Source organism: Syngnathus scovelli, chromosome 1 (assembly GCF_024217435.2).
Source record: "Syngnathus scovelli strain Florida chromosome 1, RoL_Ssco_1.2, whole genome shotgun sequence".
Lineage (NCBI taxonomy): Eukaryota > Metazoa > Chordata > Actinopteri > Syngnathiformes > Syngnathidae > Syngnathus > Syngnathus scovelli.
Window position 1 is genome coordinate 15,262,857 of NC_090847.1, and position 15,080 is coordinate 15,277,936.

General features: G+C 40.2%; 1 protein-coding gene across 6 annotated transcripts in view; it reads left to right on the top strand.

Moving 5' to 3' along the window:
- Positions 1–2,790: 2,790 nt before the first annotated feature.
- Positions 2,791–15,080, top strand: part of fam13b (family with sequence similarity 13 member B) — a 43,410-nt gene continuing 31,120 nt past the window's right edge. For 2 of the 6 annotated variants that reach the window (XM_049761934.2, XM_049761947.2), the window contains exons 1-4: positions 2,791–3,079; positions 9,692–9,840; positions 11,412–11,621; positions 13,231–13,443. In XM_049761934.2, the coding sequence (XP_049617891.1) occupies positions 11,447–11,621; positions 13,231–13,443 (388 nt within the window). In that variant the 5' untranslated portion in view covers positions 2,791–3,079; positions 9,692–9,840; positions 11,412–11,446. The remainder of the gene's footprint in view (positions 3,080–9,691; positions 9,841–11,411; positions 11,622–13,230; positions 13,444–15,080) is intronic. The other 4 variants (XM_049762085.2, XM_049762035.2, XM_049761964.1 and 1 more) reach the window with 3 other exon arrangements.

Sequence of the window (15,080 nt, forward strand, 5' to 3'; positions counted from 1 at the left end):
TCACTTGGAGGCACAGAGGAAAATACTTCACTTGAAGGTGAATGTTGAAATGAAACTGTGGTACAAACCAGCCACTCAGCACATATGAGCAATCTCTGTCTTCAGTCTCTGTCTCAAATCTGGCGACTGAAGGTATCCCTAACAGCCCTGCAGTCCTGACTACCATTGATTGGATATGTATGCATTCATCGGATGAAAAGGAGTGTTAAAATGATCCAAACGGGAGTGGTTTTATATCAACTTTAACCTTGAAGCAATGTATCAGTTCAAGTTAGCCCAAAATTTAATCTATCAATTTATATCCTATCAATTTACAGCAGGTATTAATTGGCAAGCTTTATGAAACAGAGAGCTACGACTGCTTAATGCCAAGGGCTTTAAACTTTGATACAAATTTGCTAAGATTACATTTATTAATGTTGCTATCTTATGTTAGTATTGCAAAAAAAAAAAATTAAATCGAGTCAAGGGATGATTTAAATCTTGCTTAGGGCCCCAATTTCGTCAGAGCTGGTCCTGGGATCACTGCTAAACATGTTCAAATAAAAAGAATCGCATAACATAACGCCAGCACACCACAGAGCTGGCAGGAAGGTTATCCCTTGGTGTTTAAAGAGCCACAACTTTTGAAGACATTTCCACCTTGAAAAATACCCCAAATTATTGTTATGCCTAATACACAAAAACACGTTAACACACAATTAAAACATTTCATGTTTTCCTTCAGATGGCATACAAATTAATATGTAGTTTCATATATATATATATATATATTTATATATATATATATATATATATATATATATATATATATATATATATATATATATATATATATATATATATATATATATATATATATATAATATATAAAATAAAAATATATATAAATATATATTTATTTATAATAATAAATATAAATATTATATATATATATATATATATATATATATATATATATATATATATATATATATATATATATATATATATATATAGGGCGGCTCGGTGGCGCACTGGGTAGCACGTCCGCCTCACAGTTAGGAGGGTGCGGGTTCGATTCCACCTCCGGCCCTCCCTGTGTGGAGTTTGCATGTTCTCCCCGGGCCCGCGTGGGTTTTCTCCGGGCACTCCGGTTTCCTCCCACATTCCAAAAACATGCTTGGTAGGCCGATTGAAGACTCCGAATTGTCCCTAGGTGTGAGTGTGAGTGAGATTGGTTGTCTGTCTCTGTGTGCCCTGCGATTGGCTGGCAACCAGTTCAGGGTGTCCCCCGCCTACTGCCCGATGACGGCTGGGATAGGCTCCAGCACGCCCGCGACCCCCGTGGGGACTAAGCGGTTCAGAAAATGGATGGATGGATGGATATATATATATATATAATATTTATATTTATTATTATAAATAAATATATATTTATATATATTTTTATTTTATTTTCACTTGTATATTTATTTTAGCAGTTTGAGTCCTCCATACCCAAAGTTCGAAACATGGGGAATTTGCACTTGTTGCACTTACACTTGTGCACTTGATGCACTTGCATTTGTTATTAGAAAACTAGAAATTGTTTTCGATTAAAACTTTTGTCAAACAACTACACGCGATTTAAAAAAAAAAAATTCACACGAAAGTGCTTAGAATCCATTTGTCCACCAGATCACAGTGTAAATCGTTTGCATGATCTTAGCAAGTATTTTATAAAATATAGAATAATAATTTGAGTGTCAATAAAAGCAACAATAATGAAACAAATGTCACTGTGAAGTGCAACTACAAAAATACAGAGGACTCTACAGCATTGCCTTATAAGAGGTTCATCCACTAGATGGGAGTGTAGAGCTACTGTGCAGAATGGGTCAATAAAGACCCTACGAGAATTTTCTCGAATACTATCTTCGCATGAACAAAACCTATGTAAATAAAAAAAAGGGGTGTCGTTTTTAAAAATGAAAATACATAACACATTAGGCATTCATGAAAACAAAGAAGCAAATAAAAAATACATTAAGATTTTACACTTTAGGCAGTTCGAAAAATTAAGTAAATCTGCACCCATAAAGACCGATAGTATTAAAATTGAAACTGGAAAATGAAGTTCCCCAACGTTGAAGTTCAATCAATACTTACATTCCTGAAAATAAAGTAACATTTTCCCCCCACGACAAAATGCTTTAAGAGAATTGAAAGTAAATGGAAGTTACAGTTACGTATGTTTTCACAAAATGTAATTCTTGAGTTAAAGCAACGCTTTGTGGCCGTGAACAGGCACAATTTGAAACGGACCAAACAAAATGTTTACAGATCTACCTCAATGACAATTTGAAAAAAACAAAACAATAACATAACATAACATAACATAACATAACATAACATAACATAAATCAACCTGTCACACACACACGCACGCGTGCACACGCACACGCGCGCACACACACACACACACACACACACACACACACAGACTGATTTAAACTAATTTTTAAAGCACAATACTCTGTTGCATCCAAAGAACAGTCAAGCAACCAATGTTTTTAAGTGGGTTTTTTTTTTTAGTGATTTATGAAGTGTACCTGTGCCTGCCTAAGGAGTGACGTCGGCAACGTGCGAGTCCCTTTGCTCGACTCGCAATTTTGCCAACAAAACTAAATAGAACATTCAAAGGCGCAAAGTAATCACAAAACGAGTCGAATCGTGCCGCAACTCGAGGAGGGGGCGGGCGGAGACAGTATATTTGGCAGCTGGCCCCGCCCCTCTTCTTGTGCTGCTGTTGAGAGAAGGGGGCGGGGTGAGTACAGATCTGTCCAAGGAGGGGTGTGTGAGGAGTGCTCGGCGACGACGACCTGCAACAGTAAAGCGGGCATTGAACAGAACGGGCAGCTGTTCCAGTTTTTTTTTTCTGGACAGCATCTTAAATGTGATGAGCCTGACGCGTCGTCTCCAGCGCCCGCTGTGATCCTCCGCGTATTTTCCTTCGTCATCCAACTCACAATAGGAGCCAGACAGACAGCGGGCCATCCGGCGAAAGCAAGCCGGAAATCGATGCTCATCGGCCCGCGTCCGTGCTTGTTTTGACCTGGTAAGACTGGCGTTAGCTGGCTATGCTAATAGCTTAGCATCTCCGTTCAATATAACCGGGGGCTAAGGGTGTCAAACGCCTTATTACGTTCAGTGAACGGTTGTGCATCATATGAATTAATACCTAGCGTTGTGTGTTTATTTTTGCATTTGTGGTTTGTTTAATCTTACTCTGTGAATAATGGATGGATTGTGGTTGCATATGGAGAGCTAGCTGCTAAATAGGTTAGCCGACAGAGGTTAAGGTTCGTTCCATCACAACTAAGCTCGACAAAGCAGAATAAAATGTGTAGCTGTACTGATACAAATTCTGAAAAATTTATACTGTTTAACAGTTGATGTATTTTGAAAGATAAGTTTTGGACGTTTCCTGTGCGTTTAAACGCCATTTTTATTACACCTGTCACCTTTCAGTATTGAAGCTTTTTTGTATTAATACTTATGTTACTTTTGTCGTCCGTTGCCTTTGCGGGAATGCGTTGGGTTATTTTTATTGTAGTAGCTGCACATGCACGCTTCACCTTTAAAGTCAATCGCTTATGGTTTAAATCGTATGACGCGAGATCTTCCTGGTATCTGCTAGAGCAGGGATTGTCAACCGGTGGCCCGCAGCTCTCTAGTGGTCCTTGGCGGTATTGCAGGTGGTCCGCAAAATGGAAAATAGTTGTAACATTTTTATTTAATAAAATTGATTTATTATTCAGACTTGATTAATTTTCAGCTAATTCTGTGAATCATTTACCCATCTAAATTATGTCAAATGTAGCTGAGATCCCTAAAATATTCATATAGGTGCAAATAAATAACCTGTGTAGGTCTATCTATCCTTCGGTGCAAAAAAAAAAAAAAAAAAAAATCTGCAGTGGCCCCCTAGTTGCTTCTTGGTTATAATGGTGGTCCCTTGGACAAAAACAGTTGAAAACCCCTGTGCTACAGCATCCATCCAGCTTCTGGGTAAATGTTGCCTTTACCCTCCACATTTTCTCTGGTTCTTCCTGCAGCCCTTGGTATCTCTCCAGTTTTTTATGTTCGTTTTTCCAGTTGTTGCTCTTATTCCGTATTTCTTCTTTTATCATAACTGCTGTATATATGTATTGTATATATTACTGTACAAAGGTCTGAGGCCACTTTTGCCACTATAACATTTATTGTTTTGGCAATGTCACAATGATCATAAAAACTAGATTGCTGTGAAAATTCCAGACCTCTACTAAGAATGAACTGCCAATACATGTGAAAGCAATTCATACTGTAGAGCTTGGCATTTGGGTTCGTTTGTCCATATACTTAATAGTTAGCAAGTTACCATCTTGTTAATGGAGGATGGGGTGCAGATGCTAGGTGCCAAAATAATTCTGATGGTTGGACAATTCCAACTACTGGCTCACATTGTTAAAAAAAAAGGCATTCTTATTCAAATCATTGCCCAAAAATAATGAAACATTAAGTTGTTAATTAAACTGTAATTGTTTTTCCCCTTCACACTCCATTCCTCTACAAAGTTTTATATATTAATTTAATTTCTGTGTCCCAATAGTTATTGTTTTACTACTTATATTAATGACAACTAAAAATAATCATATTTATGGGTGTAACAAAAAACAATTTGAACCAGTTTTAATTTAAAAGTTGTAAATGTAGCGAATCGAATGAACCTTTGCATACATATCCATCACCTTTTATTGGAGAGGTATTTCTTTGCCGTCCTTACACTAATGACAAGCTCTTTTGTATGTATGTAAAATGGTAACAAGAAACATACCATCTCAAATTGAGGTGTACCATATCAAATAGAGATGTAATGCTACACCTATTTAATCGATGTGTGTACCCCGCGATAGAGCTGCATCGAATGGCGCTGGACAAGTGCACATCGAAACATGGCACCTCTGTATACTGTATGTGTAGCCTTTGGTATGAACAAAATAGGCCTCGCTGCTTTATTTACTCACGTTAAATGCTATTAGGGTGCACTATAGATTTTTATCTACATATGGTGCTCAAAGTTTCTTGCATTCACCCTTTCACACATTCTTACCCGCAATGTGTTCTGCAGCAACTCATGCTGTCAGTGGTTTTGATACTAAAGTGTGGAACTGCCAATCTGGAGTTAAAACTTTTGACCGGCAAATACGTTTTAAGTTTATTTGCAAGTACTTTAGAAGGTACATGTATGCCAAATCCTAAAAGTAGACAGGGTAAGCATAAGCACATGTTTTTTATTGATATTTCCATGCTTCCGTATTTTGCGGCTGACTCGGACGAGGTGGTCCGAATCACTTATTTCGTGTCTGTTTAAAATTGTTTTGCTACTTCTCTTCACGCTCGGTTAAGTTTGTTTTGTGATGCAATTTTAATCTTTCAGGGACTACATATATATTTTGATTGTACTCATAATTGGCATTGTTTTATCCAGTCACCCCTTCCCTTTTGTGGAATGTTATGTGGTGTGTCAGCCAAAAGGGCTCAGAGCCACAAAAAACATTATGACTCAGCATTTTAATTTCTGCAATTAAATGTAATTAGCATGCCAAGGTTGACTTTCATGTCTTGACGTAAGCCTTTTCCCCCTTTATATTTTTAAATTCATATTGCATCATCTATTTGCATGCCCTTCCCCCATCAAACTTAGACACCCAATGGGAATATTACAAATCATCCATTTCAGGGTCAAAGGGTGCCTTGTATAAATTGTGCAGACAAGTGGTCTTTTTTGTATAATGCACTCAGTGTAAAGTGAAGTTAAACCACTTTAGCGTAAAACCAATCACTCTTTGAAAGAGTGACCCTGAAGATGAGATTTAAATGTAGGTGATCAAAACCAGGAGTAAACAAGAAATAGGTTTAACAGTTTAACTGACTTATGACCAAATAAAGCACGATTTTGGTTTACCCTTTTCAGCATGGATTGGGAAAAGTCATACATTTTGAGTAGGTTTTCCAATGCACAGAGATAATGTGCAAACAATGCTGCTGCCTTTTCTTCAGATCTCCGTTATAGATTAGAAAAGTCACAATTTGTTTTTCATTGGACAGCGACAATACACAAGCAACGCTGTATTCTTGCTGCTTTCTCATCTGAGACGATGACATTGTTTATTGACTTCCGCCCCGTTATTCCCTCTTTGCCTGCTTGACTGTCAGATGGAAATTTCCAGACCCGAGCAACACCGCCAAGTTTGTGCCCCTAAAAACAAAGCCCGCCGTTCTCAGGCAGTAACACCGCCTCTCCACTTATTTTCTAAGGGCCCTTCCAGGCCATACTAGACTCAAATAGCACTGGACTTGCCCTGTCATTTCCATCAGTGTGCCAAGAGGTGGGTTGACACTGCAACTGCCTAGAAATACATTAAATCAGTGACCAAACAGACAAAGAAAGTATTTAACAGATTTAAAATGGCAAAGATGCTGATACCATGCTGCAACCAAAATAAAGAGCCAAGACAGCCTTTTGGCCCTTAGCCTTTTGGGGAAATGTCATTTTTATGAACCTATCAGGGCTTGCTATTGAGGGAGTCTACGGGGTGATTATATCCAATCATGTTGATCATTTTTTCTATTGAGCAAGGTTGTCATGAATGGTTTGGACCCCTGCATTAGTGCAGCTTGGCATTTTATACTTGAACTCTTTGTGGTTTTTGGGAGGTGAGCCTTGCGCCTGTTATTTGCAGAAAAGCTCGCCACTTCACGATTTTCTGTAATGTGGCAAAAATATGCAAACACTTCATGTAACTATGTAACATTACATATCTTACACTACACCTTATAAATTGTTTCATGTGGCTAAATATAACAAGACATGGACAAATATCTTGTAAATTGAAGGACACCGGGAGTGTTGTTGACCATTTCGCCATTGTAGCCAAGAGTGGAATCAACTCTAAGTCAGTTATTGCAGTGTCGTACAAAATAGTATCCGGCGGCATCCTAAAGCTGAGCAGACGTTCTCTCTAGCGCAAACAGCTTTATTTTTTATCTATGCGTTATGGCAGGTATGTGCAAACTACGGCCCGCGGGCCACATCCGGCCCACAGGACCGTTTAATCCGGCCCGCCAACCCTAAATAAATTGTATTAGTAAACATTTTTTTGGGGTCATTTTGCCTGCAATGACTGTATTTCCCCAGTAGATGGGGAACCACTCGCCTGCGCATTTACTACCGGAAGCCGTGTCAGAAAGCTCGGTGCACACTCACAAGTGCGTGTACGTACTCAGTAGTACGGAAATGGCGCACTCGCGCTCTATTTGTATCAGTGCCGAATTTAGAGCGTGGGCTGTGACGACAGCATTCTTGTAATTTGCGCGCCGAGCTTTCGGATACAGTTTTACGCTAAAGTTGCCCACAAACCTTCCCCTGGAATCCTTCCATTAAAACGAGTCGCCCAAGGAAAAGCAAGGTGGACACTGAGTGCCGAGTGTTTAAAAAGAGTGGCCAATTTGGCTCGACGTACGCGACGTGACGTTCAGCCACATGAACATCAACATCAACCCGTCACAGATCTAGGTAAACGGACCAACACCTTGGATCTCTCCTAAGAATTGCCACAACAAATTTTACTCCAGACTATGACACACTAGCAAAAAAAAAAGGAGACCAACAACACTGTTCCCACTGAAAATGAAGGGGAGGCTTTCAAGTTTGTTGTAAAAAAATGCATTTTGAATATCTGTACAAATAGCAGGGATTGAAACTAGCGATCATTCTCATTTTCTAACAATGCAGGATGGTCAAGGACATTGATGCACCACCTGTTTGTGACTAATCTTAACCTGTAAAGTTCTTAAGGCTTACTTTAAGGAAGTGTTTCCCGTTTCCTCACCTCTGTTATCAGGTGTTTGTGAGTTAAAACTCTGCTCTGATTTTCAGATACCCCTCACCGTGTTGCCGTTTTGATTGCTTTATTTGGATGTATGCTTTCACCGATTCTTCAAGATGATATATTTGGTCAGAATGTTTGCCGTTTGATGTGATCTCATAAGATAAACATCTTTCATTAATCTGACCTGCAGGCACTGAAGTGATGGAGACGGTTATTCATAATAACAGTGTCATATTTTATGAGAATCACTGATAGCAGTTTTTTAGGGATGGTTTTTTTTTTTTTTTTTAATGCTGTTGATAAATGCATTTGTTTTCAAAAAACTTTTTTGGAATATCCATGCTTTACTACCTACTAAAGGCCAAAACCTTTTATGCAATGACCTTTACAGGTCGTTTATATTACTTCACACAAACATTACATCCATCTGCTCGTGGTTCGGCCCCCTGGTCAAAATTTAGAACCCAATTCGGCCCGCAAGTCAAAAAGTTTGCCCACCCCTGCGTTATGATGTGAGAGAGGAAAACCACTTTCCGCTGTCCTCTGTCCGTCCTTTTTTTTTCTCCAACTATCCCATCCGTTGTCTTCAAAATGTCCTGGACGGATAAACTGTTCCATCCCGTGGATGGAATGCCCACACATTTACACACTGGTGTCATTTGAAGGAAAAGTAGTTGTGGTGGCCGTCGGAGAGCCCCTCTGTCCCACGCTAATCAGCTTTTGCCCAGCTTAGCATGGTGTCATCTCGTTGCGGCTTAAAAGTTTCCAGTCGGAGATTGGTTGCCGCGTTAGATTAAATAGGTTTTTGAATGACGTGTGTCTGTGTTCAGTCAGTCAATGACGCTTACTTCGTCTTTATTACATTCATGATTATTGTTAGCTTGCTTCATGAGGAAAATGTGCGATTGTGAACTGTGACACAGTTAAAAAAAGAATTTATGGGAGGAGGGTGATGTTGTGTTTCATTCCATCAACACAGATAAGGATCACGCTCATGGTTTTTTTATGGGTGCGTGACATTCACAGATGCACCTGTCGTGAGCTCATGTTTTCGCACTTGTGCAAACTAAGAAAGTAGTGTTTCTAATGCCAACAAAAGTATTGGCTGATTTTGCTTGCCATATCAGCAATGCTAAAAATCATGAATGTTATTATGACACGAAGGAAACCTTTTGTTGCAAAAATAAACATGCTTGGATTAAATAAAAAAATTAAAAAATCATCATCCGCCAGGAAAATTCAGGACGGCAATAGCACTAAATAGCAGGAGAAAGAAAAACATGTTTCTATCTGCTAGTTGCTTCAAGTTGTTGTACACTGATGTTGATACAGCACCTTCATAGTGGCGCAAAATACATAGCTGCCGCAGAGGGGCATCAATCGCTCAATCAACATACAGTAGCTGGAGCGTTATGCTGTGTTCAGCTATATCGGGTACTCTGGCTGAGCATGGCAAAAAATGAGCTGGAAGCGTTTGCCACACAATTTTGAACGCAGGAAAAACCCTGTTAACGTCATGCAATTGTGGTGATTGAGGCTCTTATCCTTTCATAAAACACCTTGAACAATAGAAATCAATGTGGATGAGAATAAAGTCTAAGTCTCTAATGTCATCCATCTTTGTTGTTGTTACAAATATGCTTTCCTTATGCAATGCTGCATACTTGCCAATTCAGACACCATGTCCAGATCTTAACTGGTTTTCACATTTGTTTCCACCCTCTGCATTTATCTCCTTTCATTTTCTTGCTCAATCTACAACTCTCCTCCCTCCCTGTTTTCTTTCTTTTTAGCTCGAAAAAGGAATCCTGCAAGAAGGATTAGCGGTCCGTCAATGAGGAACTACCGGCTCATCTTTTGTCACAACCTGAAGCAGCCATAGATGGTTCAGTGTTTCGCTGTCTAGGGAGGAGCGCATAGGACACACTTTCACTGCTACACGGTAAGTGAAAACACGCACACAGAAAAGCTGACTTTTGACTTAGCTTTGACACGCATGCACACACATGCCATGAAACCAAACTGAGGTGACAGAAATATTTATTTTGAGTGTTAATTATTTATAATGCCCAAAATCATCAATACAAACTGCTGCACCTGTCATGTTTGGATTACTACAGCATATTTTGTGCCCGCAGCCAGTTACGAAGTGCAAAGGAATGCGTCTGACACAAGAAGCCCAGGAAACAGCTACAATAAAAACACTGTTGAGAATCTAAATCTGCCAAAAAAGTGAAGTGCAGTGAAGAGCTATTAGTTTAGTTTTTTTAGATAGCTTCATCTGTTGTAGGCCAAATTCGACCAGTGTCTAAATTTAGACCGGCCCAAAGCATTGTGTCATAAAATCAATAATATGTGGCCCGCAGGCACTGTCGCGGGGACCTGCGCACCCCAGAGCGAGCCACAGATATGAAACTCGTCCGAACGGGAACGCACACATAAACGAGCGCTCATGATCGAGCGCTCATGATCGGTCGTGAGCGCGTCTCGCCCGCCGTCCCTTCCCAGGTCACGCGCACACAAGTGTCCGTTTGTAAGATAATCAGTGACACAGACACTTCCTCATTCAGGTGTCCACACACCAAGGACTAAGGCGACGATAAGATCAGAGACACAGCAAGTGACGCTGCACAGGGAAAGGCAAAAAAAAAAAAAAACCACGGAATTGTGTACTTAGTACTAACTCTACACACTCTTGCGCGTTCGTGCCGCCCACTCAGTGATCGCAAACAACTAAGACTGGATTATTATTTTGTGATTATGAAGTAATTTGTTGTGTATGAAGTTAAAATAAAAAAGATAAAATGTAGAATGATTTAATTTGGGTTAAAAATCCGACATGACGCAACCTGGCCTGTTTACTACACTCGAAACACCGATATCCCTCTTCTCATTAATACAACAATAACAATAATAAAACTAACTCAATACATCTAATATAAACTCATTCAACTCCAATTTCATTGTACTATGTAGAATGACAATAAAGGTTTTCTGATTCTGAACTTTCATAAAATTGTTCATTTGTATTTAACTTATTATTATTTTAATCTTTAACTTTTCTGGTAATGTAATTGCCAATAGATTCTCATTTGCAATATCAGCCTATCTGCAGACAGCAAAGGATCTAGTTACATATTTACAAGTTCATTTACAATGGTAATGGTTCGAGGAATGTCAGTGCGAATGGTCGGCGCCTCTGCATCTTCATCTAAACAAATCTGGCCTGCTTTGCAAAAAGTTTGGACACCCCTGATCTATAGTCATGGGGACCACTGCACTACAGAGAACAATGCGGAAATATCAATGTTTTGATAGCCAGCCATGGAAAAACAGTACTTTTGGGCCAACAAATTTGCCTACCTTGGACTCTATCCAAAATGTATTGTATTGACTATTCTCAAAATTGTCCTTAGGTGTGACTGTGAATAGTTGTATGTCTGTGTGTGCACGCGTTTTCTACTGTAGTGACTGATGGCTTGTGATTTTTTTTTTTCTCGGTCCTCTCCTCAGACGTCTCCGCGTGGTGAGGAGCAGGAGAGGGGACCATGAGGAAGAGCGCGTCTCCGTTGCCAGGCAACGAGGGCGGGGGCCCAGCTGGCACCGCCCGCGTATTTGGCGTGCCCTTGGAGGAGGTGACGCGAACGCACACACCTGGCGGTCTCGAGGTCCCGGCGCTTGTCAAGGACATCGTGGAGTACATCGAGGAGCATGGTGAGATGTGTGCGTAATGAGCGTTATGGTCTGTCTTGGAGCTGCAACTCATAATTATTTAAATAAATTGTTATTTTGTCAATTAATTTGATTAAAAAAAAACATGTTTTAAGCCTCTATGCCACCTGGTAGCAAAGAAAAGTTTTTTTTTTTTTTTTTTTTTTTTTTAAGGCGCCGAATGTTGCATTCATATCAAAATTCATTCAAGATTGCAAACTGTTTGTGATTTTTCTTGTCTCAAGGGATCTGACGGACGTCTGATGAATGTTTTGTGAACCTTTGAAACCTTGAACGAATCCTGGCGTGAAGGCAACATTGGATGCCTTCAAAAACGCTCTCAATTGTTTGCTGCACAGTGAGATGGGTGCTTTAGGGATGTTATGCCAAATTGACAGTACGCGAACATTGGTTAGAAGTTATATTTTAGAAGTTGCGGGGTCTCAGCCACTGGGTTTGCATGGAAAATATTGTGAATTGATGTTGACTGGATGTTGTGAAGTCTGCCGCTGTTATCTGGTCTGCATGAAAGTTTGCCTGTAATTGAAGAGTAAAAATTGGTCACTTAAGCAACAGCTCATCTAAATACGTGAGGACACTTCTTAGTTGCAAATTTTAATAAAGCCATAGATTGAGAATTCTTTTCACTTTTTGGCCTTGACTTAGTAGTTGTCATGACATCATTATTGTTTACATTTTGTCTGTGATCTTTTGAAAAAAGTTACCAACGTTTCGGAAACATGATAGCATTTGGGGCCGAAAACAGTTTGGCGGATTTCACTTTCTTGTGATCATTAAGTTAAGATGATAGCAAAATATAAATACCAGCCCACTGGGACTTCACCTTATGACCATATGAGGTTGTATAACAAGTCTTTAAAGCCCCCGCTGGCATGGCTGGTGCGTGAAATGGGCCGTTGCTGCGAGTCAGGAAGTCATTCAGCCTGTGAAAAGGCTTTAATCTCATATTTAGTGTGCGCGCGGGTATTAGCATCAGCTTAGCATCAAAAAGATCTCTTAAAATGGGAGGCATGGAAAATGGCTGCACATTATTTTGCTGCACAAGTGATGAGTAAAAAAAAGTTTTAAAAACATACGTGACTGTGCACGCTACACTTAAGTGCATCATTTCACACAGGTGATGCATGATAAAAAACTTTTAAAAAACAATGAGGGCAAAAACATGTGAGGCCTGAAAGTACCTGACAAAATAATCCACAATCCATAAAAAGGCAACAGAGGTTAAGGGATGCCACGATACCAAAGTTTTTACTTTGATACTATAATTGCAAAGAGTACATCGATACTCATACAGAAACAACACTACTGTGAAAAACATACAGTTCACTCCCAAAGCATTAGAAAGTAGGCGATTCAAATACCCCAAACATTTTTTAACGGTCATTTTTGCATTCCACTAATGATCAGACAGTAAAGCTCGTCCAAAACCAAAAATGTGGATTTAATTGTGATGGACTGTAATGACTGCTGCTATTGTTAGCATTGTGCTTTGTCATCCTGTCCTTTGTTAACTCAGCCTGAGAGCTTCACCAAGCCTTAAGACTTGACCTTTTGATTTTGCACCCCCAGTGAGTTTTTTTTTCTTCTTTTCTTTTGCCAGGTCATCTGGATTTGGAGGGCCTCTTCCTAGTCAACGGCAACGCTGAGCGTGTGGGCTGGCTGCGGCGTCGCTATGACAGTGGCGAGGAGGTAGCGCTGGACAAGGAGGCAGACCTAGCGTCGGCTGTCAGTCTGCTGCGACTCTTCTTGCAGGAGCTGCCCGAGCCCGTCATTCCGGCGCCCATCCAGGGATCCATTCTCCAGCTTCACCAAGGTAGGCCTGACATGCTTAGAGCAAATTTACTTGAGGCGTCTGCCATGTTTTACAGTTGAATTTCACTGTACAACTGCAAATAATCCACACAAGAAAGTCCATAGCGAGGATCTAACGTCGGTAGGAAAGGGCCAGTTTCAGTTTCTGACAGCTGAAGAACAAAAATATCAGGATACCACGGTATTGCAATTACAGCTCTGAAATTAACTATTTTGAAACATTTAGGTATAGAATTTTTTTCAGCATTAAATGCCATTTTGTTTTTAAACATTATATAGATTGTTTGGTGCATTAGTAAACACGTAGGAACAGCAATTAACATTGTTCTAAATTTCAGTTACATATAGTACAACAGTAAAAGTACTTACCATAATTGCCGGACTATAAACCGCACCGGATTATAAACCGCGCCAGCTAAAATTCAGGGATATTTCAGTTTTTTTCTTACATAAGCCTCACCGGACTATAAGCCGCACGTGCGCACGAGTTTTTTACAAAGAAAGACAGTACATAGAAAGCCTTTTTAATGTTTTAATAACATACTTGAACATGTCTTTCTAAACATTGCCTGTGACACAGCAGTAGTACCGCAGCAACGCGGAAGTGTGCACGCGAGTTATTAGCAAAGAAAGACTGGACACAGAAAGTTTTTTTAAAGCTTTAATAACATACCTTAACATTTCTTTCCAAACACTGCCTGTGACGCGGCAGTAATACCGCAGCAACACGGAAGTAACACGGAAGTAACACAGCAAAGTCACTGAGACGCGGCGGTAACACAGCAGCAATACAGCAGCAACACAGCAGCAACACGGTAGCACAGCACTAACAGGGCTGGTTAAAAAAAACATACCAGTAAAAGTAAAAAAAGAGACGTCTTCATCTTCCTCCTGTGCACTGAAACCATCGAAGTCTTCCTTCTTGGTGTCCGATTGGAATAGCGTTAGATATCCTTCGCCTCACACTTTCTCAGTCTCTCTTTCGTCGTCGGTTTTATGCATTTCTTCGAGTGTGAAGAGGGTCTGTTCATGCTAATCTTATTCACGCACGAAGCGCTAAATTACATTAAACTAGCGAGCGACACGTATAGCTTAAAAGCGGCATCGTATGCATTTCTTTTGTCCCCCATAATGACGGTTTGTGTATAAAAGCTTCCTGTCTTTGTGTGAATGCGGGTGTGTGCATGATGCGCGAGACGATCACGTCTTCTTCGGCGCATTATCTCTTCTTCGTCTGTCTCGCTCTTGCTTCCTGCTAGAGAGCCCCCTGGAGACCGGAGGCTGTAAAAATCCATAAGTACGCTCCAGAGTAGACACAAGATAATGTCAGCAACATCGACTTTGGCTTAAAAGCGGCATCATATGCATTTCTTTTGTCCCCCATGATGACGGTTTGTGTATAAAGGCTTCCTTTCAGTAATGTCCGTCTTGATCGCGTTCTGCGTGATGTGCGAAATGTAAACACAAACTAGCACGTCTTCTTCGGCGCATTATCTCTTCTTCGTCTGTCTCGCTCTTGCTTCCTGCTAGAGAGCCCCCTGGAGACCGGAGGCTGTAAAAATCCATAAGTACGCTCCAGAGTAGACACAAGATAATGTCAGCAACATCGACTTTGGCTTAAAAGCGGCATCATATGCA